At 59.3% G+C, this 13299-nt stretch overlaps 2 protein-coding genes across 2 annotated transcripts; both read right to left on the reverse strand.

Moving 5' to 3' along the window:
• Positions 1 to 2499: 2499 nt before the first annotated feature.
• Positions 2500 to 5499, reverse strand: LINJ_13_1310 (hypothetical protein, unknown function; the record flags this gene model as incomplete). The annotated part of the gene is made up of 1 exon (XM_001464123.1): positions 2500 to 5499. The coding sequence occupies one exon, from the start codon at positions 5497 to 5499 to the stop codon at positions 2500 to 2502; it is 3000 nt and encodes a 999-aa protein (XP_001464160.1).
• Positions 5500 to 10731: 5232 nt separating this feature from the next.
• Positions 10732 to 11148, reverse strand: LINJ_13_1320 (ubiquitin-conjugating enzyme-like protein; the record flags this gene model as incomplete). Its single annotated transcript, XM_001464124.1, has 1 exon — positions 10732 to 11148. One exon carries the CDS (start codon positions 11146 to 11148, stop codon positions 10732 to 10734), a length of 417 nt encoding a protein of 138 aa, XP_001464161.1.
• Between the last annotated feature and the right edge of the window lie 2151 nt (positions 11149 to 13299).

Consider the following 13299-nt stretch of genomic DNA (forward strand, 5'->3'; position numbering starts at 1 on the left):
AGAGGGAGGGAGGGAAAGAGATACCCCCCCACTAAAAGGACGAGGAGAGAGGGCTGTGCGAATCCACATGAGACAAGGATGATGAGACAACACAAGGCGAGAATCACATAGGCGGCCGGCCATCCCTAAAGGAGAGAGAGAAACGGGAGAAGGGGAGAGAGGGTCGATAGAGGCACACACACACATATATATATATATAGACACGGCAAGAAAAAAGGGGAGAAGAGCGACCACAGCAAAAACGAAAAGGAAGAACGATAGAGGGAGAGAGAGAGAGCAAGAGCAGGATGACGAGGGAGAAGGGAGGGGTAGCGTGAGGGAGGAGGAAGGCGTCGATATGGGAGAGGTGCGCTACCGCAGACACGCATTGATACCCCTTACAGTTGCAGAGAGAGAAAATGCGCGTGCGTCTCTATGCGCTAAACACGAACACACAACACAGGTAGAGCGCGCGCGAGATAGGGAGGGAGGGCGGGAGAGGGATGACGAACCAACACGCAAAGAGAATAACCGCAACCAAGAAGGAGCCAAAACACCACTGGCACACGTAGAAGGGAGAGGGGGTGGGTGGGGGAAGGAGACAGACGTGGAGAAGGGTGACGGGGAAGAGGTCGATCACAAAGAAACAGCCAAAAAAAAATATAAGATATATGCACATATAATATCTGTGGATGTATAACGATAACATAATAACCAAGGCAACGCATGAAGGAGATGTATGTGCGTGTGTGTCACCCGTAGGTAGATATATATCTACATACATATATGTATATACGTCCGCGTTCACCAGCCAAGTAAGGCAATATAACATAACGGCAGGTAGGGCCCCAACGTGAAAGAGGTAGCATCGACCGCAAAATCCACACGCCTGCTTGCCCAGAGGTTTTCCCCACCAGCCTGTGTACATAGCCACGTACACAGGGGACACAAGCATGCATTTTTTTTTGTTCTTTTCTCACTGTCTTCGCTTCCCCGATGTTTCGTCCGGGCAAGGTAGGTGGCCAGAGAGAGAGAGAGAAAGACACGGCCGCCGTTGGTAAACGGACAGTATTTGTGTGCGCGTGTGTGCGCGCGCATGGGCGGAGTTGTCTGTCAGCGACCCAATCAAGATATTAGCATGTGCTCAGAACTGCGAAGAGGGAAGGCTCTGCTACGTCACCGCACCGGTGCCACGTCGTGACGCGTGAAATACGCCATCACTGCTTCTGCGGGTGTCGCCGCTGCTGCGTTGTTGGCGCGCCGGTGCCCAATGTTTTTATGTTCGACGGCACCGCTCTTGGGCCAGCCCTGCCAACCTCCGCCTTTTCCCAGGCCTCTCTTGCAGGCTTTGTGGGACGACCATCATACGGGTACAGCGACAGCGCGGCAGCTGTCTTGCCGGTGTCGTTGTTCAGCAATGACGCCCCCGACAGGCTCGCCCCCTGTGCAACGGTGCCGCTCATCGCGCCGGTACCGCGTACCGCGCTCGCTTGGGCGTAACCGACGTTGTTGCTGTTGCTGCCCTCGCTCGGGTTTCGGAGCTGCGGCGGCACATGTGAAAGCACCTGGGATTGCTGCTGCTGCGGATGGCGCATGTCGCCGTATTTACTCGGCTGGTTCGCCGAAGGAATGGAGGAGCGACGCCGGCTTGGCGAGGAGATGTGCGGCAAGTAGTTGTCTCTGCCGTTCATCGGCTGCAACTCGTCCGCGGCGCTGCTGCTCATAGTGGGGTGCCGCTGCTGGCGTTGCCGCGTAATGGGTGACTCCTATAAGCTGGGTGCCCGGCCGTGAGACGGTTGATGGTGCGTTGCGGCACCTCCGTCCATCGCACCGGCGCTGCGAGACTCGCTCGCGCCTTCCCATGAGGACGAGGTAGCCGCCGCGGAGCCCGTCGTGCGGCGCTCAGGTTGCGAGACGTACATGTCGGTGCACCCCATGGCGTAATTTTTCGTGGAAGGGTAATACAGGTAGCCGCTATACACGACTCTTGTCGTCGTTGCGCTGGCGCCAATGCCACCACCACCGCAGCGGACGCGGACCGGCGCATTGGGCCCTGCATCCAGTAACGTGGGCGCCAACGCTCCAGGGCCGCCGCAGATGTCGATCGAATTGTCGACGTTGTACACGTGCGTCATGTCCGCACCTCCTCCACTGCTGGCGCTTCGGAAGCTGCCGCTCTCGTTCACCTCGACACTGTTCATACCGCCACTCACGTTGCTGTTCAAGAGGATTGACTTGTTGCTGGGTCCGCTGCGACCATTGCCGGTGCAACTGTTAAAGTTGCTGTTGCCGCCGCTGCTGCTACCCCTTCGGTTATTCACGGCGTAGCCAGTCCGCTGGTTCGGCGTGCGCGAGACCACCGGGGCCGCCATGTGCGGTGGCTGTGCGACCATCATACCGCCCACCGTCATGACCGACGCGCTCCCTCCATGCTGCTCGGCGTGCCGGGGATGCGATCCGTATATGGCACCGCCGTGAATCCGCATTGCCTCGTCGTCGTCACTGCCGTAAGGGGAGGTGCTAGGTGCCGCTGTGGTGGACTCTGCACCTGCACGAGAGCCGTTGTAGTAGTCCCCCCGGCGCGCCGCGCGCTGGTGTTGTGTCGTAGTAAACGCTGGAGGAGCGGCCCAACTGCTGTTGCTGCTGCTGGACAACTGGCGTGGAGGGTGTCGCCGTCGGCGCCGGCGAGATTCCTCTGTTGTTGAAGTCGGGAGCAGCCGCAGGTCCGCAGCTCTGATAGCGCGTTTCGTAATGCGGAGGCGTATGGTCCACACCACTACCGCTGGCCAGAAACGGGGCGTCGTGCGGTTCCTCAAGACAGAACTGCTGCTGCTGCTCGTTGGGTTCGTGCGGCACGCCGTTGCGGTCCGAGACAAGGTGCGTTTGATCGCCAAGCTGGATCGTGTCCACAGAGAAGAAGCCCGGCAGCACATCCTGCGCCACGCGCTTACGTGGCCCGCTCCAGTTGTGAGCCGCTGCATCTGCACTGCCGCCTCGCCCACCGTACGAACTTTGCGTGTGATATGACTGTTGCGGTGGCTGCTGCCGCTGATGATCGTACTGCTGTTGTGGCTGGGGTGCGTGCACATGCAGATGATGTGGTTGGGATGCGTACGAGTACGGCACCGGCGGTGGTGGATACTGCTGCTGCTGGGTATGCGGGTGATGCTGCGGCGGCCCGGCGTATGCCTGGTACGCGTACAGGCCGTGCGGCTCGAACGCTGGTGAGTATGGGTATCGATGATGCTGCTCTTGTTGTTGAGAGTTGACATGCTGCTGCAGATAATCGTATGCCTCGCGCTGGTGCTGCTGCTCTGGGCGAAGGTGCGGGTACCCCGACTGATACGCGTGCTCGCGCTGCTCATGGTCGTACTGCTGTTGTGGCTCAAACGGCTGGCAGTGTCCTGTTACCTCGTGTACCGGATGGGGATGAGGCTGCTGCTGTTGCCGCTGCTCGTACGACGGCGCATAGCTGTCGGCACGCTGCACCTGATATCGTTGTACGTTGTGCTGCTGGAACGAGTAGTCATGCTGGGGGTCGTACGGCTGCTCGGACGGCGTCTGCTCGGACCCGTACTGCCGGTCAGCGGCTTCACTAGATACGTCTGCTGCATTGTCGCCAACCGCACAAGACGACGTCGATGTTGGTGCAGGCGCTTCCTCGTGGGCATACCGTGCAGTCTGCTGCGCCGCGCAGCCGCCGTAGGGGCCCTGGGGGTCGTAGAGGAAGTGCTCCCATGTGGACGACGACGGCAGCTTAGCTGAGCCGCCAGTGGCGGCCCAGACCACGATGCCGTCATGAGTACCTCGCGACACATCCGCCATGCTCGACTTTACGCTCATCGTGTCCGAGTTCGCGACGGCGCAGTACAAAAACGAGGCGCCACTGCTCGCGGTGTTGCCGCCACCACCACCGCCGGCGCTGCCATTCGCGAGCGCCGAGGTGCTCCACATTCGCATGTGCACGATGCTCGGCCCGGTCGGGGCCGTCGTTGCGGAGGGGGAGCGGTGACTCGTGAAGCTTGTCGTGCGCGGCACACCGCTCATCAACGGCGTCGCTACAATAGCAGAGGTGTTGTACGGATCGTGCGTCCCGAAGCGTAGCGACGGACTTGGCGACTGCGAGTCGCATCGACTGAGTGCTGCGCCGCCGCGGTTGGCGGGCGACGTGGTCCCGCCCGCCCGGCCGCCGGCCACGCTGACAGCCACAGGCGATACGAGAGGGGAGGGCAGTGGCGCAATAAAGAGTGAATGGCGCACATGGTCGGTGCTCAGGCTCAGGTTGCTTGCGTTCATGGTGCTCCTGCTGCCTTGCGGAGCTGCGGCGTTGGGAGATGGGACCGGGACGTTGTGGCTGGTAGGGATGGGGGTAGAGGCGGCGCTGGCGGCAGACGCGGCGGCCCCTGCTGCAGATGACCGAGATGCCGCTGAACTGCGCGCCGTGTGCGAGGGCGACGACGGCGGAGACGAGGAGGAGCGCGTGCTCGCTGCCGAATTTGCGTGAGAGGCAGTGCCGTCGTCTTCGCGAGGGCAATGTGCGTTTCGCGAAGACCGCGTGGTCGCCCTTTCTACGGAGTCCGCGATGGTGGCGGTGACGTTACCGCCTGCGGTCGGGCGCTCAAATCGCGCGCCAGCGTGGCTGTTGTGATCTGACGCAGCTCTGTGATGCAGGTCCACCAGCCAACGCTCACCAGCACCGCCGACGATGTCATCGATAAAGGAGTTTTCTGCTCTGTCTCCCTCGACCTGAAAGGGGCTGGTTGGCACGCTGATGCTGTTGCGCCGGCGCGACCCGCCAATGGAAAAGTAGGTGAGCTGATTCGGCAGCGCAACGCCTTCTGGGCTCAGGGGCGACGTTGCTGCGACGACAGTCGGGGACGGCAGAGGCGTCACGGGGTGGCCAGTGTCAGTGACGATCATTGCCAGCCGAGCCGGTGCCGGCGGTGTCACGAGCGCGTCGGAGGCGGAGGCCGGCGTCGTTGCGGAGGTTGGCGGCATACCAGCGGCGCGGAACACACGCGGAGGAAAGACGAGGAGGCTCTTATGCATGCCAGTGACCTGACGACTGCTGCTGCCGCCCGGAGACATGCTATGAGCGTTATGGGCGGATGAAATTTCACTGATGCTGCTGTGACTGAGTGGAGGGACAGAGGAGGGTGCTAAGGAAGACGAGCTGGTCACATCCGAAACGATAAGCGCAGCGCAGGTTGTCGCTATAGCCGACGTCGACCCCGTCGCACCGCCGCAAGATGTCCTCCTTGCTGGGCCCCTGCTACCGCTGTTTTCTCCCTCGTCGTTGTTCTGCTCCTCGCCGCCACCTTGGTTCGTGCGGCCTGAGAGTGCACGCGGCCTGCCGTTGCTGATGGCACGCTTCACGGATATTGCAGGCGGCGAGAGTGGAGAGCCGCTGCGCATCGGTGGCGGCGATCCTCTGTGCCTCATCTCATAAGCACTGCTGCGCACTGGCGACAACTCGGAAGCGTTCCGACAACCCGATTTGGCTGACGACTGACGCTGCATTGCTGCAGCAGGGTACGTGGGCGGCCGAGGGGGAGAGGCAGAGCTGCCGAAACCCTCGTTACGCGACAAGGCAAGCAAGGACGACCGCGACAACGCGGGGTAGCAATGCTGTCTCTCTCTCTCTCTCTCCTACCCCCGCCTCGACGGGTGCACGACAACCGTGGGAGCCACCGAGGAGAAGAAACGACGGCAACAACAACCAATCGACAGAGGGCAATGTATGGTGGGGAATGAAAACGTACGCGCCTCCCTCACCTCTCTTTTTTTTCTTCGTTTGGTCGCTGCTTTGCCAGCAAGCGCTGTGTGTGCGCGCGATGCAACCCTCTCCCGCGTTCTCGTGTCTCCCTTTATCCCGTCCTTCCTTCCTGCAATAGAAGCGAAGGGCGGCGGGTGGGGGAGGATGAGGAGGAGGAGGAGGAAGACGGGAGAAGGGGATGCAACACGAAAAGCGAAACACAAACAACAAAAAAAACGAAGCAAACTCCCCCCCTACACACACAAAAAATAGACACGCACACACACACGTATGGCGCACGCCAACAATGAATGAATACGCCGAAACCCCTCCAACAACAACAAAGAACTGAAAAGAAAAACGTTTTTTTTTTCGTGTGCACAGACAGACCCGGCGTGGAGGAGGAAAAACGAAGACAACCGAAACGCAGAAAGAAACCCCCACCAAACAAAAACCAGAGAGCTGGAGACAGGTGCAGCCAGCCCACCACGACCACGATGACGACAACGAAAAAGAGGAAAACGACGAATAGCTTAGCCAGCAAACGTGACACACAAACGCATGCACAACAAATACATTAATAATAATAAACAACACAAATAAAAAAAAACGGAACAACAACAAAATGTTTGGAAAAAAAATCAGGCCAGAAGTTACTTGTCGATATATATATATATAGATGCGTGTGTATGTATAAGCGAGCGGATAATAACAAGAAAAAAAAGAAGGAGCGAGGCGAGGCGCGAGAGGCAAATCGGTAGAGAACGTGTGTGCGTGTGTGACAAGGTCGCTGTGTATCTGCTATGGAGGAAGAGGCCTTTCCACCTTTTTTCCCTGCTGCTCGTCCGCCGTGGTCTCCCTTCCCTGACACCGGGTGTGCACGGTGTGAGCGGGGAGGTGGCGGAGAGAGAACAAGCCAACAGAAGGAGACGGGTGATGGCTAGCAATGTGTGCGTATGAGCGCGTCACAGCGGATAGGAGGTTGGGGAGAGGTCAGTGGAGATACAGAGCTTGAAAGAAGAAACACGCAGAGAGAAGGAGAGAGCGAGAGCAAGACAGTCGCTCACGTCGGCAATATGGTGGGGTGTATACGGATAAACATATATATATATCTTTATTTATGTGTGTCTGTGAAGGTGGGAGGGGGGGGGAGTGACGCGTGTGCAGCAGGTGTGGGTGGACGAGTGCGCTTGCTTGTGGTCCGTGTTCCTCTTCGCCTTCGAGATCGTCCACTCTGACGCGAAAGGCAGGGGAAAGAAGCGGGCCGTAGGCCGCAGGGGAGGGGGGGTGCGGTAGCGGGTCGAAGAGGGAGTGGGGTGCTCGGGAGGAGGGTAACGTCTTTCAGCTTTGCTGCTACGCAGATCCATAACGGAAAGAGACAATCAAGCGAAAAAAAAGGGGGGCTGTGCGTAGGAGGCGGTATGGTGGGTGGGCGGGCACCAAAAGCAGCGCATACGCACGCACGCGCAAAGACTTTGCTCTCCAGAATCGACTCAAGCGGAAAACGAAAACGTAAAAAGATATGGTAACGTGCGCACATGCGCACACCCGCATTCAGGCACCAAGACGACAGTAGAGGGACACACACACACACACGCACGCGCACACGACCCAACAAGGTGATCACGGGATCGGCTAATACGAGAAGCAGGCTTCAGAAGCAGAGAGGGAAAAAACAAACAAAAGGGAGGGCGGATGGACGATAGTGGTAGTGAGAGAGGGGGTGGAGCAAGAGCGGATGGGTTGGAGTGGTGTGGAGGTCGGTGCGCTGACCATTCTGCAAGAGCGGTGGTGGGGGCTGCTTTGGTAGTGAGCAATAAGGGAAGGGGAGGGGGGGGCAAGTCCTACGCGAGGAGGACACAGAGGAGGTGAGACAGAAGGAAGGATGCTGTGGAGAGAGACGTATGGAGTTCAAGCAGTACAGCCCACCACAGCTCACAGCTACTCGCGGTAACATGATTGAAGCATCATCTTACGTCCCCCTCTTCAACCCTTGTTGGGTACACCCTCGCCAACACGCGTTTTATACTCGAGCTCCTTATCCGCCTCCATCTTTTTTTCGTTTGGTGGCGTATTTTCGTACTGTTGTTGTCGTTCTTGTGTGACTGAGATGTTTTCCATTCTTAACACATCTGCCATGTCCGTTTTCTCATGCACGTGCGACTTGGCCACCCTTCCCCTCTCTCCTGATGACCAGGTGAGCACACGCTCTTCCGTGCAGCCGTATCACAGGCTCCACTGCACACGCACACCACCCATTCTGTGTGTGGGTGTGGGTGAGAAGCCGAAGCAGCCCTCCCCCTCCTCGTTTTTTTTTCCAGCCCTGCCCATGCCGAACCACTTCGGGTGGTGGCGGGGGTTCCCGTGCCCACGACGCAGAGAGGCCAGAGCGACCTGCGACAGCGCACACGCTTGTGTCATCCATGTGATGGGCGAAGCCTCCGCGTGACTCGAGCGCATCCCGCCCGACGCTCACTGCCTACTGGTGTGTGTGTGTGTGTGGGGTGGGTGGGTGGGGGCCTGGGACACCCCCGAGGGACGCAGCAGGTGGCGACCGGCAGAGAGGGTCTGCGTAGAGTGTGAGGCGGCGGCCGTGCTCAGCTGACTGAGTCGGCGCACTGCTGTGCCGGCGTGTGTCTGCTGCTGCCTCTGCGCACGGCGCGGATGTGTGGGGCGGGGGTGCAGTGTCGCGTGTGGCCGGTGCTGTATGGCCGAGAACGAATGCACGCGCGTTGGCGCTCCAACGCGTCCGCTCCACCCACGAACGTGCCAACCAATAGACGCATACACACAACCACAGCTCACCTGCCTCTGCTGCACTGCGGCTGAATCTCCTGGCCGCCCAGGACGAGCCGTCTGCCGCCAAATCGAGGTCATGTGCCTCGCGGGCACGCCTCGATCCGAGTGGGCCGCCTTCAGGGCCCTGCTCCAGGGGGAGGGGGCGGAAGCGGTGGCGTCTGTCGCGCGGGCAATAGCGGGTGGTCCGGGCGCATGCCGGATGAGCTCAAGGGGGAAGCTGGCCAGGCGCCGGTAAGGGCCCTCTGAGCCCCTGTGCCCTGCCTGCATGCCACGCCTCCGCCCTCAGTCGCCCCAAGCCGCGGCACCCCATAATATGGCGCGGCGGCTCGCCACACGGGAATCTGGAGGACTCGCTGGCGCCATTCGGCATGCTCTCGTCACGCTTCCGGCGCCTGTGCCTCATCAGCCCACCCGGTCGGACGTGGGAGATGCCGCGTATTTCGCGCACATGCACCTTTGGGCTGATTGGTGTGGATCTCTTCGCATCTTTTCCGTCCATCATTCGTGCTCCTCTCACCTCTCGATGCCTTGTCTGGGCGTGAGGCACCATGCAAGCTGTGCTTGGCAGCGCGCGCGCGGTGCTCGCATTTTGCGCCTCACGCGGCCAGCTTCAGGACGGCGCTGTTGTCTGGGGGTGCGGAGGACGCTGTCTCCATCTTCCACGTCCGTCGAGGTCATGAGGGGCGTGCGCCTGGATGGCTTCCCCGCATGTGCCTCGGCAGGTTGGACGCTGCCATGAGTCTGTGGCGGCGTGGGGTACTCCACCTCTTGAGCCCACACGCCCTTGGCAGGAATGGGTGTTTCAAGTGGAAAGGGCCCGTGCAAAAACATGTGCCGGCGCACAAAGAGACCATAGCTTGCACATGTGCATACACCCAAGCAGCATCAAGCATGCAGAGTTCAGCATAGTAGAGCGCCCTGCTTATAGCGACACCTCCTCCTCGTCTTCACTAGTAATGTTGGTGGCCGCTTTCTGCCGTACGTGGCAAGCTCCGCTGCTCACGCAAGGCAACCACAAGAGAGAAGAGACGGGCTCTGGCCAGCAGTGAAGAGGCAGAACGAGGTGTGCGTATCGAGAGACAGAGGAGAAGAGAGCCCTGCGGGGGCACACAAAGCAACAACACGAAAAAAAAAAAGAAAAGACACACAGCACATCGACGGGAGAGAATTCGGCCCACGCATCCTCCTCTTGCGCATATTTTCATGGAAAACATAAGCGAGGGGAGGAGAGAAGCGCTATGTCAGACTTGGGAGAAGCCCAAGCCACCGCGATGACACGGCATGTGGCAGACAAACTGTAAATACAGAGATACATGCACACAAGCACACGCACACACACACACAAACACACTGAAGAAAAACAAAGAACAGATGAACACGAAGGGGGGAAAGCGTCCGTGTATATATATATATGCGGGTGAGTGGGCGGGTGTATATATATGTGCATATACATATAGATGTGGGTGTGGGTGTTGGGCGCACAAGCAAAAGGCACAGAACGGCACAGAGCTGGAGACATCGGCACCCCCCACGCCCTAACGTCGCTGCCCTTCATTTTGTTAGCGGTCGTTGCAGAGCGATTGGGCCCGAGAGTGCAGGCACGTGGTGCCACTGGTCATCATGCGGGGAGGGGGAGGGGGGAGGAGTGCGCCCGTCTCTGTCTTCATATCTCTGCTGATTGTCTTTCCCTCTCCACACACCACCGCGTCTGCGCGCTGTCGTTCGTTCTCACTGCATTTTTCTTCTTGTTCATCCACTATTTCCTTACTCCGCTCCCGCTCAGTCGATGCTCCCCACCTTCTCCCATCAACGCCGCAAAGGACTGGCATCGAAGGCAAGAGAACAGCGCCACAGTGGTGCCCACCTCCTGCGATGGTGCCGACTTTCTCGCAAGTAGAGAACTCAAAGAATCACGGAGGCGGAGAAGACCCCAGAGGCACACACGACCATCACGGGATGATGTAAAGAGGGGGAAGGTTTCGGACGAGCGGGATGCGGCCCGCGGCGCTCCGCCGACGCTGCTGAGCGAACGCTAGCTATTTTTCTGCTGTGCATTCGCTGAAGAGTGCTTGCGAATGAGCGTGTGTGTCTGCGGAGGTGGTGAGAGCGCAGCTCACGGTTTCGCAGATACGGAAAAGCACAGAGACAATGAACAGTGGCGCCGCCTCGCACTATTACACCCGCCGGCAGGCACACTCTTAGTACATAGACCCTTCCGGTGGCTGCACCAGCTTGCGGTTCTGTGGCTGCGCCATCTCCTTCCGAAGCTCCGACAGGCACATTTCCATCGTTGTTCGGCGGTCCCAGCTCTTGAAGACGTGGAACTTCTCGCGATTCACCGTACCATCGGGGTCGACGCAGGGCAGGTTCACCTTGCTGAGGAAGCGGATGTGCGGCGGCACTTTCGGGTAGTTCTCATCGCAGTAAATCTCAAGCGACAGAATGCGGTACTCGAAGGCGGTGCTAGGGGGGCCTACAATGGTGCCGTTCCAGTAGTGGAAGAAGATGTCAGCCGTGTCACGCAGACCCACAGAGACGTTTTGGTTGCTTCCTGTGCCCTTCTCGCCGGTCTCTAGCTCCTCCAGCAGGCGAAAGTTACGCGGCACCTCGACCATCGTCGTAGGCTTGCGGGCCAACTGCAAGTGAATATGTTGTCTGAGGAAAAGGCCACCGAGGGAGAAGAGCTCGCACCAGTGCAGCAACAAGAGCGCACGGCAGCCAAAATGACCGAAGCCGCAGAGGAGGGAGGCAGTGGAGGGGTGTCGTAACACGCACACGAGAGGAACCTGCAAGAAAGCCACGTTACTCCGAGAGAGAAATCTGAGAACGAAGGATCGAGTCGGGTAAGGGATGGAATCGGGCGTAAGGTCTAAGTGGCGGAAAGAAAAGAGATGTTGCAAAGCCGAGCTGCTGCGGAACAACAGCATACGCATGCGGGGCGCGTCCACCGCAGCGCGCACGCAGAGAGGGAGAGGAAGAGACGGGTAACGGCGAGGGTGGAAGTGCGAGCATGGACAGCACAACGGCTACGCCTTTCCTAGATCGGATGCAACGGCGAGCGCGCGGTTTGCCTTCACAAGACGCAGCAATGCAGCTCTTTCCGCAGGGCTGAGTGGTTGCTGCCGATGCGACGCAACGCTAGAGCGAAGGCACCTCATTCGCTCCAAAAAAGCGGCGCAAACACCCAAACGGACTGTCCGCTGAGGCAGCGCCGTGTGCGAAGACCCGCGCCGCCGCTCATGCGCCGCGACCGCGAAAATGGAAACCTTTATAACCGCTTCTGATTGTTTTGACTGTCTCTGATACTTTGTTTGTCCTCATGACAAGGGACACCTCACCGTCGTATCACAGGGTCCGGGGACCCTACTCTGCGTGTGTGTGTGTGTGGGTGGGAAGCCAAAGCAGCCGTCTCCCCCCCCCCTCTATCCCCCTGCCCCTGCCGGGCCACTTCTGGTGGTGACGGGGGTTCCCGTGCCCACGACGCAGAGAGGCCAGAGCGACCTGCGACAGCGCACACGCTTGTGTCATCCATGTGATGGGCGAAGCCTCCGCGTGACTCGAGCGCATCCCGCCCGACGCTCACTGCCTACTGGTGTGTGTGCGTGGGGTGGGTGGGTGGGGGCCCTGGGACACCCCCGAGGGGCGCAGCAGGTGGCGACCGGCAGAGAGGGTCTGCTTAGAGTGTGAGGCGGCGGCCGTGCTCAGCTGACTGAGTCGGCGCACTGCTGTGCCGGCGTGTGTCTGCTGCTGCCTCTGCGCACGGCGCGGATGTGCGGGGTGGGGGTGCAGTGTGGCGTCGGACTCAATTTGTATGGAAGAGAACGTACACACCTTAAAAGCGAAGAAAAAAGATATTTTGCTCGGTGGTATCTCCAATGCTTACATCGTGGCCCTGCCGCCACGCTCTTCCATGACGCGAGTGGCAGTGACAACAGCCTCCTGCCCCTCCCCCTCCCTCTCTCTCCCTGCCTCGTCTCAACCCTGTCGTCGACCAGGGGTCCATGTACACACACACGCGGAAAAAAGGAGAGTAGCGAAGGCCGTCTCGCGCCATGTCTTCTCTTCGCGTGTCTTTCTTCTTTTCTTCTTTCGCAGTTTTCGCATGTGTTTGTGTGTGCCGTCTGGAAAACAGCAGTGGCCGAGACGAGAGAGCGAGAGCACGGCGGGAGAGAAAGCGGGGAAAGAAAAGGTGGAAAAAGCGCCAAGAGGGGAGCACGGAGTCGAATGACCGTGTTGGTAAGAGGCACCACGACAACAACAGCAAGACAACGTGACATCCCCGGGCCTGCCCCGCCCACCTCACACTCTGAGTTCCCTTGACCCGCCAACTACCACTCGCGCACTCGGCTGCACGGCACACCCAAGTGCGCGCTATCGCTGCCAGCAGCCAGCCGCCGCAACCGTGCCGGCCAGGGAGCGAAGTACACGGAGACGTACAAACAAGACGACGGGAAAGTAACAACAACAACAACAACAGCAACAGAAAACACGTTTATAAAAACAAAGAAGCACCGAGCCAAATGATCAAAGGTAGCAAGATAACCGAGGGCAGTACAAGGACGCAGCGCACACACTCACGGAAGCGACCTCAAACAGAGCGGGGGGGGGGAATGCCAGCAAAGATGCGCAGCACAGCACCAACAAAAATGCAGAGGAGGAGGAGAAGGGAGGGGAGGGGAGGGGAGGGGGGCAACTCTAAAGAGAGAGGGACAGATGATCAGATGCAGCGCATACAACTGCACAGGACAACGGACACGGATAAAGAA

The sequence above is a fragment of the Leishmania infantum genome, chromosome 13, assembly GCF_000002875.2.
Source record: "Leishmania infantum JPCM5 genome chromosome 13".
Taxonomy (NCBI): Eukaryota; Euglenozoa; class Kinetoplastea; order Trypanosomatida; family Trypanosomatidae; genus Leishmania; species Leishmania infantum.